Source organism: Marmota marmota, unplaced genomic scaffold, assembly GCF_001458135.2.
Source record: "Marmota marmota marmota unplaced genomic scaffold, marMar, whole genome shotgun sequence".
Lineage (NCBI taxonomy): Eukaryota > Metazoa > Chordata > Mammalia > Rodentia > Sciuridae > Marmota > Marmota marmota.
In genome coordinates this window covers 12,718,363-12,735,402 of record NW_026000164.1, presented here as the reverse complement: position 1 = coordinate 12,735,402, position 17,040 = coordinate 12,718,363, and the positions used below count along the sequence as shown (strand labels likewise).

Here is a 17,040-nt window from a genome sequence, read left to right as displayed (position 1 = left end):
TTCTTGCATGCTATATCGTAAGCACAAAAAGAAATTTACATTGTATGTGGGGGGGGGGGAGGGGTGTTACTAGGGCTTGAACTCAGGGGCACACCACCATTGAATTACATACCTGGCTCTTTTATTAATTTTCAGACAGGATCTATCTAAGTTTCCAAGGCTGGCCTCAAACTTGCTGTTCTCTTGCCTCAGCCACTTTAGTAACTGGTATCATGGGCATGCACCACTATTCCTAACCAGAAATCTTATATTTAAGATTATTCAGTGTAAACACCAGGGGTTATATTGGTATGGTTATTTTGAAACTATTTATATTTCACTTGTCATAAAACATAAATAATTATGTTGATGTCATTAGGCAGAGGAATTTACACAGGATAATTATGAAGGAAAGTCCCAGGATGGCAGACTACAGCAGGCTTGGGAAACATTGGAACTGCAGGAAGGACTTCAGATTTCATTCTTCTGAGGAAATGATTATAAACTCATGAATTACTTGCTATATTTGAATGTATTGAAAGGGATTTACATTTCTGGTGGAAATTTTGATGCTGATTTAGTGATAAATACCTAAAAACTAAGAAAATTAGAGGGAAAAAATGCAAGCAACTCAATTACAAGAATGAAACTGTTTGAGAATGGGGTATAGTTTTTTAAATATGCTCTGCAGCTCAATTGTCAATATAATCAAAAGTTCATAATATATAAAATGTTTGATTTAAGCCTGGTGTAGTGGCACATGCCTATAATCTCAGTGACTCTGGAGGCTGAGGCAAGAGGATTGCAAGTTCAAAGCCAGCCTAAGTAACTTCTTGAGACCCAGATAAACTAAAAGAATTCAGTCATAGTAGTTTGAGAGGGGAAAGAAGTTTGGATCGGAATTATCTATCAATCTTGTATTATAAGCTTGAACAGGTCACTCCTGATTTTTGTAATACTCTTGGAGGTACTATAACTTAAAAAGAACTTTCTGCTAGACTAGTATAATTAAAACAAGTGGGAAACTCTTTAGGATATTAGAATGGTCAAGGGTTTTGTTTGTTTGTTTTTGTTTTTTGTTGTTGTTTGTGTTTGTTTGATAAGACCCCAAAAGCACGGAAAAGAAAAGCAAATATAGACAAATGGGATTACTTACATCATACTAAAAAAAGCTTAGCACAGTAAAGAAAACAGTCATCAGAATGAAGATACAACCACAGAATGAGAGACAATGTTTTCATACCATACTCCTGAGAAAGGATTAATATCCAGAATGTATAAGGAACTTTCAAAAACAAACTTTAAAAACTCACCAAAAAGTAACCTGACTTAAGAATGGGTGATACACCAAAGGAGAAAGTCGTGTCATTCTTGACCAAAAAAAAAAAAAGAGGATAATAAAACATCATGTCCCTGGAACATTTTTTTTTTCATTCCCAAGAATTCAGTCAAGTCAAGGGAACAGTGAAAGTGGGTCTAGTCCTGAATGTACAGGTAAGTATTATCTTGAATAACATTTGACTCTTTCACACATACTAGAAACATAGTGTTATAAGTAGAAAGCTGCTTTTGTACACATATGCCAAGTTCCTTGTAAAGCTGGTCATGCTATGGGACAGAGTGAGCTAATTATGTCACTGTTTATGTAGCTAACCTATAAAACCCCTCACCTTGTGGTAATCAATACAGAACCAAGCACTGTGGAGAAGATAAGGGCTACTAGTCTAGTTGATAACCCCTGGACTTTGTGGCAAAATGCCTTGAGGACAGGGGTGCTACTTTTCCAGCCCACCATCACTAGACCTTCATGTAAATAGTTTACCATAAACCTATCTCACACACTGTCTCAGGATGTCTTTGGTCCTTTGGCAACTGAAGCACAGCTAGGCTATGGGCCTGACAGTTCTCAGAAGAGGACATACAATATAGATAGCCAACAGGGATATGAAAAAATGCTCAACATTGTTAAATGGGGAAATACAAATCAAAACACAATGAGGTGTCACCTCATACTAGTAAGGATGGCTATTATTGGATGGGGGATTGGATGGTATATGCAATGACCTGGGTTTGATCCCCAGACCACCAACAAAAGAAAAAAAATGCTCTTATAAAAAAGTGGTTAACAACTGCTGGTAAGGAAGTGAAGAAAAGAGAACCCTTACATACTGTCATTGGGAATGTAAATGAGTATAGCCATTGTGGGGAAAAGGATGGAGTTTCCTTAAAAAAATAAATAAATAAATAAAAACAATTACCATATGATCCAGTAATTCTTCTCCTGGGTATTTTCCCAGAGGAAATGAAATCAGTATGCTAAGGAGACTCTGTATTTCTGTGTTATTGTACCACTATTCACAATAGCCATAGATGGAAACAACCTAAGCATCCATCATCTGATGAATGGATTTTAAAAATGTGGTATATATATATATACACAATGGAATATATTCAATAAAAATGAAATAATGTCATTGTGACAACATGGGTGGAACTGGAGATCATTATGTTAAGTGAAATAAACCAGGCACTGAAAGACAAGTATCATATTATTTTACTCATATAGGGAATAAAACAAAAAGAGTTGATCTCATAGAAATTGAGAGAGTGGTGGTTATCAGAGGTTGAGTAAAATGGTGGAGGGAGTGGTCAGTGGGTACTAAATTCTAGTTAGATGGAGCAAGGGATTCTTATGTGCTACTTGCATAGTAGAGTGAGTGTAGGTGACAGTTGTATAATATTTATTTCAAAAAGCTAAAAGAAAGTATTGTAAATGTTTTTACCTTAAAGAAATGATAAATATTCAAGAAGATAAGTGTTTAACCCTATTTTTAAAAAAAATATTACAAATGCATATGAACTACATGGTTTATTAAACCATGAACTGAAATGTAACTCAAAATTTTCATTTATATGAATTCATAGAATTAAATGGACAACACATAAATCCATAATTCTACAAATTTTCCTGAACACTAGTCATGCATCAAGCAATTTTTATTTTTTTTTAAATAAGTGACAGTGGAATGCATTACAATTTTTATTACACATATACAGTACAATTTTTTCATATCTCTGGTTGTATATAAAGTATTTTGATACCAATTCATGTCTTCATACATGTACTTTGGATAATGATGTCTATCACATTCCACCATCCTTGCGAACCCCTTGTCCCCTTCCTTTTCCTCCCATCCCTCTGCCCTATCTAGAGTTTGTCTATTCCTCCCATGTCCCTGCCCCCACCTCACTATGAATCAGCCTCATTATCAGAGAAAACATTCAAAATTTGTTTTTTTGGGGATTGGCTAACTTCACTTAGCATTATCTTCTCCAACACCATCCGTTTACCTGCACATGCCATGATTTTATTCTCTTTAATTGCTGAGTAAAATTCCACTGTGTATATTTGCAACATTTTTAATCCATTCATCTTTCCATTGTGTATATATGCCACCTATTTCTTATCCATTCATCTACTGAAGGGCACCTAGGTTGGCTCCACAATTAGCAAGGTTGGTTCAACATACAGAAATCAATAAATGTAATTCATCACATCAATACACTCAAAGATAAGAATCATATGATCATCCCAATAGATGCAGAAAAAGCATTTGACAAAATACAGCACCTTTACATGTTTAAAACACTAGAAAACTTAAGGGATAACAGGAACATATCTCAACATTGTAAAGGCTATCTATGCTAAGCCTTAGGCCAACATCATTCTAAATGGAGAAAAATTGAAGGCATTCCCTCTAAAAACTGGAACAAGACAGGGATGCCCTCTTTCACCACCTCTATTTAACATAATTCTTTTGAAACACTGGCCAGAGAGATTAGACCAAGGAAATTAAAGGGATACACATAGGAAAAGAAGAACTCAAATTGGCACTATTTGCTCTTGATATGATTCTATACCAGGAACCCTAAAAGTTCCACCAGAAAACTTCTTGAACTAGTAAAACGAATTCAGCAAAGTAGCAGGATATAAAATAAACACCCATTTAAAAAAAAAAAAGGAATTTCTGTGTACCAGTGACAAATCCTCAGAAAGGGAAATGAGGAAAACTACCCCATTCTCAATAGCCTCAAAAAAATGAATAAAATAAAATAAAATACTTGGGAATCAACAAAAGAGGTAAAAGATCTATACAATGAAAACTACAGAACCCCAAAGAAAGAACTCAAAGAAGACCTTAGAAGATGGAAAGATCTCCCTTGCTCTTGGATAGGCAGAATTAATATTATCGAAGTGACCATACTACCAAAAGCACTATACAGATTTAATGCGATTCTGACCAAAATTCCAATGGCATTCCTCAGAGAAATAGAAAAAGCCATCATGAAATTCATCTGGAAAAATAAGAGACCCAGAATAGCTAAAGCAATCCTTAGCAGGAAGAGTGAAGCAGGTGGCATCGCTATACCAGACCTTAAACTATACTACAGAGCAATAGTAACAAAAACAGCATGGTATTGGCACTAAAACAGACTGATAGACCAATGGTACAGAACAGAGGACACAGAGACTAACCCACAAAACTACAATTATCTTATTTTAGACAAAGGCACCAAAAACATACACTAGAGAAAAGATAGCCTCTTCAACAAATGGTGCTGGGAAAACTGGAAATCCATATGCAACAAAATGAGATTAAGCCCCTATCTCTCACCATGCACAAAACTCAAACTCAAAATGGATCAAGGACTTGGGAATTAAACCAGAGACTCTATGTCTAATAGAAGAAAAATAGGCCCTAATCTCCATCATGTGGGATTAGGCCCCATCTTCCTTAATAAGACTCCTGTGGTACAAGAATTAAAACCAAGAATCAATAAATGGGATGGATTCAAACTAAAAAGTTTCTTCTCAGCAAAAGAAACAATCTGTGAGGTAAAGAGAGAGCCTACATCTTGGGAGCAAATCTTTACCCCTCACACATCAAATAGAACACTAATCTCTAGGCTATATAAAGAACTCAAAAAGCTAAGCACACACACACACACACAAAAAAAAAACCCAATCAATAAATGGGCCAAGGGCCTGAACAGACACTTCTCAGAAGAGGATACAATCAATCAACAAGTATATGAAAAAAATGTTCGTCATCACTAGCAATTAGAGAAATGCAAATCAAAACCACTCTAGATTTCATCTCACTCCAGTCAGAATGGCAGCTATTATGCATACAAACAAGAATAAGTGTTGACAAGGATGTGGGGGAAAAGGTACACTCATACACTGCTGGTGGGACTGCAAACTGGTGCAGCCAATATGGAAAGCAGTATGGAGATTCCTTGGAAATCTGGGAATGGAACCACCATTTTACCCAGCTATCCCTCTCCTTGGTCTATACTCAGTGGACTTAAAACAGCATACTACAGGGACACAACCACATGGATGTTTATAGCAGCACAATTCACAATAGCTAAATTGCTTTTGGCTTTTTAAAGCAATGTTTCTCTTGCTCCTGATAAATTTTGAGTCCTGAGGCATTTTTACTGAAGAACAGAGAAGTATGTAAATCTTCACCTTAATATCAACTTTATATGCCCATGATCAGTTCTTATATGTTCTTGTTAGCTGAGATGTTTATCAGTATTTGGTATTAATCTTTTTATTTTTTGGCAATATTTCAGGTGCTTCTTGTGAACTTTTTTTCCTTAATTACTACTTAGGTTGAGTACCTTTCATATTCATATTCATACTGACCATTTGGATTTCAGCTTTTGTGAGGTTCTTCTTTAAGTCTCTTTTCTCAGTCCACTTTTTGTTTTGATTTTTGTTGTTTTGGGACTATTTCTTTAAAATTTTACAGGAGTTCTTTTATATTTGCACTAACCTCTCATTCTGTTTTTCTTTCTTAGTAGGGTTCTTTGAATGATACTTAATTTTATAAATTTGCCTTTGTGTTTTAGTCTTAAAGAATCTGTCTATATCCCAAAGTTATACAGTTATTTTCTTCTAAAAGCAGTATAGTTTGCCATTCATGTTTAGGTTTTTGTTTGTTTGTTTTCTTTTCTCTTTTATTCTTCCTTTGATTTATATGTATGGTGAGGGTTGGAATCCAGTTTCATTTTTTACCAGCCCCATTATTGAAAATTCCATTCTTCAATGCTCTGTACTGCCATCCCTATTAATTATTAATTATTTAATATGTACATAAGTTTGTTTCTCATCACTTCAATCTGATTCTCAGGCAATTCTGATCTAGTGGGCTGTTAGGCACTCCTCTGAACCACTACCATAATTTGTCTTTGTAGTAGGTTTAGATAGCTGGTAAAAACAATCCATAATATAAACCCCCAACATCACCTGTGTTTTTCTTCAGAAACATCTTTTGATTTTTTTCATTGTTTGAATTATATAAATTTTAGAATTCACCTTTCAAATTCCAACCCCCACCCCCCCCCAAAAAAATTACAGAATATTGATTGGGATTGTGAAAACTGTTAAGTCAGTTTGGAGAGAGGTTTACATGTTTGTAATGTTGAATTTTCTAGTCCAGAGCCATGATTTTTCTTGTTGTTTTTGTTTGTTTTGTTACTGGGGATTTAACCCAGGGACACTCTACCACTGACCTATACCCACAGCCCTTTTGTAATTTTGTAAAATTTTTATTTTAGAGAGAGGATGTTAAGTTGCCCAGGCTAGCCTCCAACTTGGAATCCTTGGAATCCTGCCTTAGCCTCAAGACTCACTGAATTACAGGAATGCACCCTCATATCTGGCCTCTCTTAGGTTTTCTTTAATGACTATTAAATATTTATAATTATTCCTATGAGGATTTTACACATTACTTAGGATTTTCCTTAGATATTTGGTAGGTTCTGATGGTTCTATAAATGGCATTTTAACATTATTTTTACATTTTACCTTTTTATTCATAGTCAATATATTTAACTATGCAACTTTTTTTTTTTTTTTTTTTTTTGTGGTACTTGGGACTGATCCCAGGGATACTCTACCACTGAACTACATCTCCAACTCTTTTTAAAACATTTAATTTTGAGACAGGTTCTTGCTAAGTTGTTGAGGCTGACCTTGAATTTGTGATCCTCCTCCCTAAGCCTCTCAGCTGGGATTACAGGTATATGCCACTCTACTGTGCCCAGAGATATAACATTTAAAAAAATTTTTTTTCCAATAACTTTGTTTAATCACATTCTAGTAATTTGTCTCACTCATTTGGCTTTTTCTATGTGTATAATCATAACTGTGAGTAACACTACTTTCATTTCATCATTTCTAATTCTTAAACCTTTTTCTTACCTTTTCATGCTGCCTAAACTCCAGTACATCATTGAATTCGAGTGGTACCAGTGTTCCTATTGTTTTAATAACCTGCTGTTCAACTCACTGGTGAGAGAATTTCCCCATAGTATCATGAAGGGGGCCTAACACCTAGTACTCTAAACTGGACAGATAAAATCATCAGTAGTTTATTAATTACATATACTGATAAATCTGGAGAGAGAAGGACAACACATTGCCATGCAGAACTACATGGGTTATTACATAGTGAATGGGGACTTTGGGGAGGTGAACTTCCTATATAGTATCACGACGGGGGTTGCCCCTTGATTCCTATGGTAGGAAGTGATTGGCGTGATTGAATAATTCTATAGGCTGACTGGAAACTGAACCTGATAATCAAGGATAAGTAGAAACTGCATAGTCTTGTTGATAAACAAAGGCTATTTGGTTAGGAGACATTATCTGTAGAAGTAGAGTAAGGAAGAGGACTTGTGATTAGGCTCTTCAAGGACCTAATAATTTTATCAAGTTCAAAGCAGCATATAATATTGAGTATAAATTTAATGCTGTATACTACCCCATTTATTACTAGTATTCATAGAGGGGTACAGTTATGTATGTGTGTATTTTTCGGCATGAATATATGTTTTTAAAAGCATGTACCTTTTCTGTATCTAGCAAAAGCATATTTTTTTTCATGTAATCTGTTATGTGGTGAATTCTAAGATGGATAAACTGAGATCTTGTTCCTGTGGTTAAATCTAGAATTCCAAATTGTTTTATTCTTATGGGACTATTATTGATTTCTATTCTTGGTAACCGGAATAATCCATTGTGACTTTTTCCAACTGTTTTGCAAAGTTTGTATTCCTTGTATTATGTGGTCACTGAAGTTTCTGTTCCATTCTACTAGGTGCCCAGCTAGTGACTTCACAAAAATTTCCTTAGACGTTTAGCTCCAAACAGTGGATGAGGACAGAAAGGAAAGGACTGTCATTGTTTTCTTCATATATATAATTCTAAACCAATCTCATCTTGGACATGGAATATATTCTGGGTTTTTTTGTTTGTTTTGTAGTTCTCCTAAAACATGTTTTATTGATTAGTATTATGTATCTTGGTGACTGTCTCATTTACATTTTGGGTATTCTTTAAATATTTGTTGATCAAGTTATTTAAGTCTTATTCTGTATTATTAGTGATTTTCTGTTGACTGAGAGGGGAGTCAAAATCTCCAGTACAATATGGATTTGTCTGCTTTTCTTCTAGCCATATTATTTTTTGTTGTTATGTGTTGTGAAGCTCTGTTAATTGGGTGAATGTGAATTAGAATTCTTTATCATTACATAGTCTTTCTGGTAATAATTCTATTTCTGTGGTACTATTCTATTTCTGAAGTCTACTTTGTCTGGTAATTATAATGCACTGATTACCATTTCATCCCGTTTCATCTGGGGCTGCATTTTGACTATTTGCCTAAAGAGCACTCACACAAGTTACATGAAGCAGGTTTATTACTCACAGAAAAATATCAAGGGACAGTAGAAGCAGAGAGTGCATAGCAAACCAGTCCACCAAGGCTTAATGAAGCTGCCAGGTAGATGAAATCTTGTCTGTGTACTGCAGGGAAGGGACCACAGAGAGCAGCCTACCCTGGGTTTTATACCCCAGAGGCAATATGCTTCAGTGAACTAAAGCACTGAAGGACATGCTGTTTATGTTTATGGGACAGAACAGAAATTGGACACTTCAGTCAGCTCCTTCATTTCTCATGATGGTGCATCCCTAGCATATTTTACATAGTTTTTTTAGAATTACAACTGAGAAGGGGGCAAGAACTGCCTTAGTCCAAGGCTACCTGGAGAACTGAACATATTTATTGTTTGAATGTGTATCCAACCTATTTTTTAAAACCTCTCTCTGTGTATTTAAGGTAGGGTTTTGAGCTAGGGTTGTAGCTCAGTGTTAGCACACTTACCTAAAATACAAGACCCAGAATTCAATCCCCAGTACTGCCAAAAAAAAAAAAAAAGTAGATTTTTTTTTGGAGAGAGCTTTTATTCCAGTCTTTTGTTTGTCAACTGTAAAAGAAGTCAGTCAATGATGGATTGTATATACACTGTTCCCCCATAGGATTCTGTCACATAGTGATTTTTGTAGCCATTTTGATTTGTGTAAGTACACCCTAATGTTCACATAATGACAAATCCTAAGGGCACGTTTCTCAGATTATATCCTGAATGCTAAGTGATACATTACTATGTATGTAACAGTAGTGAGCCATTAATGGTAAGACAGGACCATGGACAGAGCACTAATATGCATTCTATAGATTCTCTTCTTTTTCTCCCATGGATGTCAGAATACAGTTGCCTGACTTGAGGTTATCCATCTCATGGTCCAGTCATTAACTAACCTGTGTCTGGGACCCACAGTATGTATTTAAGAGACCTTAAATCTACATCTCTTTTGTAGAAATGGGTAAAAAAATGCCAACTATTCCTAGCATATAATGTCAAATGATAAGCCCTGAATTATGTTTAGATTTCAGAAACTAAAACTTTACAAAACAAGATTACAAATCATACTCAGATCTCAAAACCCCAAAGCTTAAAACTTATCATTTGTGGAAAAAAGAATAAAAACAGATGCTAGTAAGTTCATTTAAAATCATTACTTTTGTAAGGATATAACTAGTGATCTGTCATCATTTTCCCCCAGCAGTTATGCCTTATGACTTTATAGTTATCTATACATACTTCATGATGCCCGCAAACACAGAATCTTAGATTTAGATGGGTAATGAACATGATCTTTTCCTTTAAAATTCAGAAAAATATAACATTTGTAGGTTAAGTAGTTCCAATTTAATAAATAGGTGGTTTCCTTGTTTTAGCTTATTTGAACATATATTCTGTATCCTGACTGTTTAGTGTTGACAAAGAAAGAGTTTATGGCATTTGCTTTTCTATTTCTAGTTTACTGACTCCTTGATTACCTGATTTCAGATTTTCCCTTTTCAAAAAGGGAAGTTATGTTTCCACAGTATTCTCAATTTTCCTAGGATAATGTGTCAAAAGAATCACTTCCCTCACCCAGGCAGGGTATTTATGGCATCATATGTGATGCTTTTTTTTTTTTTTCCATACTAAATGGTTCACCTGTGGTATGGGACTGAAACTCAGGTAAAGGTGCAAATTTAGAATTAACCAACATTTAGTAGAGGCATATTTGTTGACTCAGAATTCATTCATAGCTTTAGTAGATCATGCTTTGAGGGAATCCAATAGATAGGTGACACTGGTAACTTTGGGAAAAATCAAGTGTTGCCATCTAATTTTAATTGGAGGGCACAGGTTTATCAGATACCAGCCCTGGTTAGACCCCTTCTATACATTTACTCCTATAATCCTTTAAACAATCCTGCCTAAAAATTAATCTGATGACCATGAAATATTTAACACAAATAATAGAACACAGTTCTCAATATTGTTGTAACCATATCATTATCATCAATTGTTTTTAAAAAGGGGAAATAGTGACTCAAAAAGATTGCTTAGGGGTTTGGAGTAATTGGCAAAGAGAACTAATGTAAATCTATGGCTTTAAAATTCATGCTTTATCTTTTTGTGTGTGTGCATTAAAGTGTGAACTCAGGGCCTCGTGTATGCTGTGCAATTGTTCAACCCCAGAGCTACACCCCCAGCCATACTGTATCTCTGTTTACTTACCATATAGAATTTGCACAAGATGGGATATTAGGCAGGGTTCCAATTTGCCATTTAGTAGTTGAGTGATCATGGCAATACTTAATGCATGGGAGCTGACTTGCTATGAGGTTTACTAGTCCTTGGATTCTCTTCAAGCCCCAGGAGAGTGCTCTGACAGAAGCTAGCAAGTCTTTCATTAGTTACTTTTTGAAATTAGCTTTTTTCCCCACACTCATAATGATGTCCTTAAGATCTGTTCAATTTATTATATTGTTATGTGCCAGACTCTATGGGCGATGACCAAACCAACTTTATTTTACCTTGAGACTCCATGTCATGTAAGAAATGTTTCTCCCATGGGAAAACCCTGCCTCTGTACCCACCAACAGTTGCTTAGCATAGCATAGTTGGCAGCACAAAATGGCAATTCTTATACATTGTATTTGTGCAATGTACCCTAACTGCATAGAATGTCAGAGAATGTTTGTCTAGACATTAGTAAACATTCTTTAACTTATACTCAACTAGGGTCATCTTGACCCACTTCCTCTTCTGCTTATGATTTTAGATCTCATGATTTTTGTTTGTGGTTTTGAATCATAGCAACAGCTACTTATGGTTAGTGTGCTGACATGCTTTACTTGTGGTTTTAAATTATGAAAGGTGTGCTCTAACCCTTGGAGGGGGTCAAGGAATGCAGACTTGCAGTTTTCCTCCCATCTCGCCAGTTTGTGTCCCAACAGCTGGTGAATAAAAGTGGTTCCATCTCCTGCTTTACTCAGTGATTTATTGTAATCTTATCATAACAGTATATGTCAATAGTTGCTTCCCATTCCCCTGCCCCTTTCTTGTGGTACTGGGAATTGAACTCTAGGGTCATGTTCATGCTACACAAGCACTCTAACCACTATGCTACAGCCATTTTTAATTCTTATTCTGAGACAGGAAATTGCAATCCTCCTGCCTCAGCCTCCCAAGAAGGAGGGATTACAGGTCTGTGCTGTAATCAGTTGCTTCTTATTACTGTCTGTATTCCATGATGTAGCTGTGCTATAGTTTATTTAATCATTAGTTTTATTTAATCATTATTTTCAGGTTTTTGTGTAGACTTAAGTTTATTTCTCTGGAATGCCTGGGAGTGAGATTGTAGAGTTATATGATAAACATGTTTAGTTTTTAAAGAAACTGTCAAAGAATATCCCAAAGTTGTACCTATTTTATGTTCCTTTTGACAGTGTATAAGAGGAATTTAGTTTTTCCTCATTTCACTAGCATTTGATCTTGTTACCACTTTTTATTTTAACTGTTTTAGTAACTAATATTCTGGTATTCTAATAACTATTGATACTTCATCATGGTCTTAAATTTCTATTTAATGACTAATAAATAGCATGTATCATCTTTTCATGTGTTTATATGTCATGTGTCTACCTTCATCAGTAAAATATCTCTTCAGATCTCTTTTATTTTCACTCTTTTGTTTTCTTCTTTTTGGAAACACAGGATCTTGCTATGTTGCTCAAACTTGTGATCCTTTTGCCTTAGCTAGCTTCCCTAGTAGATGGGATTATAAGCATGCGCCATTATGACCAGCCTTTAATGTTGCATTTTGAAAGTTCCTTATATATATATAGATATGAATTCTTTGTTAGATATGAAGTTTGCAAATGTTTTCTCCAAAGGTCTATTTGTCCTTTATCTCCTCTTCACAGGATCTTTTGAAGAGCAAGTTTTTAATGTTTATGGAAGACAGGTTCATCAATACTTTCATTTTTATGGATTATTTTGTGTGTCATGTTTAAGAACTCTTCACAAGTCCTAAGTCATTAAGATTTTCTTTTGAAGGTTTTATGACTCTGTTTTACATTGAAACCTCATCTATTTAGAGTTAAATTTATATAAAGTGTGAAATTTAGGTTGATGTTTTTATTTTCTAGTATTGGAAATTAAACTTAGAGGTGCTTTATCACCAGGCTACATCTCCAGTCTTGTTTTTTTATTTGTTTATTTATTTATTTACTGGTACTTGTAAGACTGGAAAAACGCCGCATCACACGACACAGATTACCAAAGAGGTTTCCACTTTATTACAAAAGGCTGTGTGTTTATATAGGTCGAAGAGAGGTAGCAGGGGCTGAGGTAGATAACAGGTCGCCCGTTTATTGGCAAGCTCTTCCATATGTCAGTTCCGGAGCCCAAGAAGTTAATTCTAATTGGGGCTAAGGCTTCCCACCGGCAGGGTTTGAACATTGGAGCGGCGGGAATGTTTCGCACCAGTGAAAGAAACAAAGAGGGTAAAGAGGGTCGTTAGACGCCATGTTGGTTTTTTTTCTGGGGTGCTGCGCCGTTATATGTGTTCCCAACAGTACTAGGGATTGAATCCAGGGGCACATTACCACTGAGCTACATACCCCGTCCTTTTTATTTTTATTTTGAGACAGGGTCTCTCTTATAAGTTTCCCAGGCCAGACTCAAACTTGTGATCCTCCTGCTTCTGACTCAAAAGTAGCTTGGATTACAGCTGTGCCCCATTGTGTCTACCCAGGGTTCAGTTTTTGCCCTGTAGATAGGTACTTGTTGCAGTACAATTTATCAAAAAGATTACCTTCTTCCATTCAATTGCTCTTACATCTCTAGCAAATTAGTTTGATTTACTTGTATGGGTATATTTCTGGTTCTTTGTTCTGTTCTATTCATTCATGTGTCCGTCTTTCCCCCAATATCACTCTTATCTCAATTAACTGTATCTGTATAAGCCTTAAAAATTGGGTACAGTGATTTCTTCTCACTTCTTTTTTCAAGGGTTAGTCATTCCAGTTCCTTTTCTTTCCTGTGTGAAGTCTTTGGATAATTTTGATGGTAAATATAAAAAGTCTTGCTGGGATTTAGATAGGAATGTATCAACCTATAGATCAATCAATTGTGGAGAATCAACATTAACAACCATGCCTATGTATATATACATACATTTATAAACGTGTGTGTGTGTGTGTATGCACACACACACGTTATAAAGTCTTGAAATTGAGAAGTGATTTGTCCACTTTCTTCTTTTTTAAATGAATACTGATTTAGTCTAATAGTGCAGTTGCATTTCTGTGTAAGTATTCAGATAATCCTATCTTTACAGAAAATGTTGCTGGGATTGTATTGGGAATTTGCCGCAGTCTGGCTGGGCACAAATAACTGAGCCGCCACAAAGCTTTGTAGGTTCAAACAGCAATTCTTTATTCCCCAACTCTCACTGGCACTGTACACACACTACTTGGGAACACACTCCTTCCACCAAGCTCCACGCGCCCAATCTCCCTGAATCCCTGTGAGAACTGCACGGGAACTCCAAAGTAGCTGACACCCGAGGCAGATTCCGATTCCTGGACCCGCCCTATTCCCCCCCCCCAGCAGGGTCCATATACAACTCAATCAATCCAGCATCGTAGCAATTATATACAGCTTAACTCAAATCATCATCTCAATGGTTCACTGGGTCACCTTTCAACCATTCCCTCTGGCAATATGCCAGTTGTCATTCTGACTCTCAACAGGAATTGTTTTAAACCTATATATCACATTGATTATTTCAACCTATAAATTTTGTCTTTCCATTTATTTAGATCATCTTTGAATTTTTGTATCAATAGCCTGTTGTTTTCAGCAGACAGTTCCTATGTGTATTTTTTTAAGACTTACATCTAAGTGTGTAAGAAGAGGCTTACACCTAATTGAAAGCTTGGAGTCATTCAATTTCCCTATAGTTACAGGGCTTTTCAAATTATCTGTTTTCATATTGGGTGAGTCATGGTAGTTTGTGCATTTCAAGGAATTGGTTCATGTCATTTAACTTGTTGGACTTTTTTATATGTAAATGTTATATAGTATTCCTCTATTATGCTTTTGATATCTACCGTGGTCTGTAGTGATATCCCCTTTATCATTATTCCTACTGACAAGTTGTGTCTATTGGGTTGTTTTTTGTTTGTTTGTTTTAATTTATTTTGAGACAGGGTCTTGCTAAGTTGCCCAGGCTGGCCACATACTTGTGATTCTCCTGTCTCAGTCTCCTCTGAGTCACTAGGATTACAGGCTGAAAGGATAAAAGAAACTGAAGTTAAAGACCAGGCATTGTAAAGCTTCTAAGCTGCAAAGCCTGAGTTAAAATGTAAAAGACCAGGTATTGTTAAGTTCCTATGCTACACTCAAAACCTGAAATTCCTGTAGCTGTTAGGACAATTCACAGGACTGCCCAGTAGATATTCCCCCTGACCATTTAGTTGTTAAATAACCTGGGCCCTGTGCAGTTTGGCACGTAGGCATTCAGGGTCCAAACCAATCAGTTTAAATGTGTACCCCGCTTTAGGACTAACCTATCACCCCCGCCCGACCTGTTCCCTCCAATGAATGTACTAATCATGTTCGAGAGTTGTTGTTCGATTTTCCCGCGCCTCATGATGATTTGCTCTGATGTATGCAAAGCCCCCGCCCTCCCCAAAAAGTGTATTTAAGCACTGCTCAACCCCTGCTTGGGGCTCTTGGCCGCTCTCCCTTCTTGAGTGAGCACGAAACCCCAGCATGCTGGATTCTTCAATAAACCCCCTTTTGCGGTTGGATGAGTCGGTCTCTTGGTGGTCTCTTCCTCCGACGTTCGCCGGACCCTTACAAGGCTTGTGCCACTACACCCAGCAACTTTTTTCAGTCTTACCAAAGGTTTTTTTTTTTTCTTTTTTGTGATGATATGGATCAAACCTAGGGCCTTTGTATGCAAGACAAGTGGTCTGCCACTGAACTACATTCCCAGCCCTAAGATTTGTTGAGCTTTTCAAATAACCAGCTTTTTGTTTCATTAACTTTTTCTCTTTTAATTTCATTGACTTCTTCCCTTGTATTTATTATCTCCAATCTACTGCAAGGTAGTAGTTGAAGTCTGTATTCCCTGCTCTGCCACCATTGACATCCGGATGAGGAGGGCCACCTTCTTGCTAGTGTGAGAGTGTGGGAGTTCACACTCCATTAGGCTTTCCTTGAAGGGATGTGGGTGCTTCTGGTATGTACTCCATTAATAATTTCCAGGGAGTGGTGACATGGTGTTAAGAGGAGGTTATGATAGGTGGCAATAGAAGTCTTGACTACACTGCAGTGTAGCTTGGAGGTAGACAATAATAGCTTCATTATTACTCAGGCACTGCAGATAGTCTCCATTGCAGTTACAAGGGGCTTTGCTGATCAAAGGCCCAGCTGCCCAGGGGGCTTCTCTGACACTATGGGTGATTGGGGCATCTGATTTCAGTTTGGCCAGGGTGGAAATCAAGGCTTCCCAATAGGCTTTTGCTGGTGGAAAAGGCGGGCACAGGTTTTTTTGTGTGTGTGTGATATTTGACTGTTTATTGATTATTGGAGTGATTATTGTGTATATTTTTTTCAATCTATCTTGCAAGGCTGCGTCTTTCCTGTTCCTTTGAGTAGTTTTTGTTTTGTTTGTTTTTTTGTTTTTAAAACAGGTATTTTTATTTGTACACAGATATATACTTAGTATATATTTTTTGCATTTTAATACTATTTTTTATTCTAATTAGTTATACATGATAGTAGAATGCATTTTGACACATCATATGTAAATTAGTATAACTTCTCATTCTTCTTTTGTACAATGATATTGAATCACACTGTTTGTGTAATTATATATATACATAGGGTAACAATTTCCGATTCATTCTACTATTCTTCCTATTCCCATACCCCTCCCCTCTCTTCACTTACTTCTGCCTAATGCAAAGTATCTCTATTTTCCCTAGCCACACACTCGCCATTGTGAATTAGCACTCACATATTTGGAAAAAAAACAAAAAACATTCACCCTTTGTTTTTTGGGGGGATTGCCTTATTTTGCTTAGCATAATATTCTTCAGCTCCATCCATTTACCTGCAAATGCCATAATTTCATTCTTCTTTAAGGCTGTGTAATATTCCATTGTGTATATATCACCACATTTTCTTTATCCATTCATCAGTTGAAGGGTATCTAGGTTGGTTCCATAATTTGGCTATTGCAAATTGAGCTTCTATAAACATTGATGTGGCTGTGTCACTGTTGTA

General features: G+C 36.2%; 1 protein-coding gene across 2 annotated transcripts in view; it reads left to right on the top strand.

Annotated features, from left to right (window-relative positions):
* The window catches only part of Trim24 (tripartite motif containing 24), a 102,706-nt gene that overhangs the window by 19,157 nt on the left and 66,509 nt on the right, over positions 1–17,040 (top strand). The window contains exon 2 of one of the 2 annotated variants that reach the window (XM_015493789.2): positions 5,317–5,342. In XM_015493789.2, the coding sequence (XP_015349275.1) occupies positions 5,317–5,342 (26 nt within the window). Of the gene's footprint in view, positions 1–1,450; positions 1,474–5,316; positions 5,343–17,040 lie in introns of both variants that reach the window. The other variant, XM_015493790.2, reaches the window with a different exon arrangement.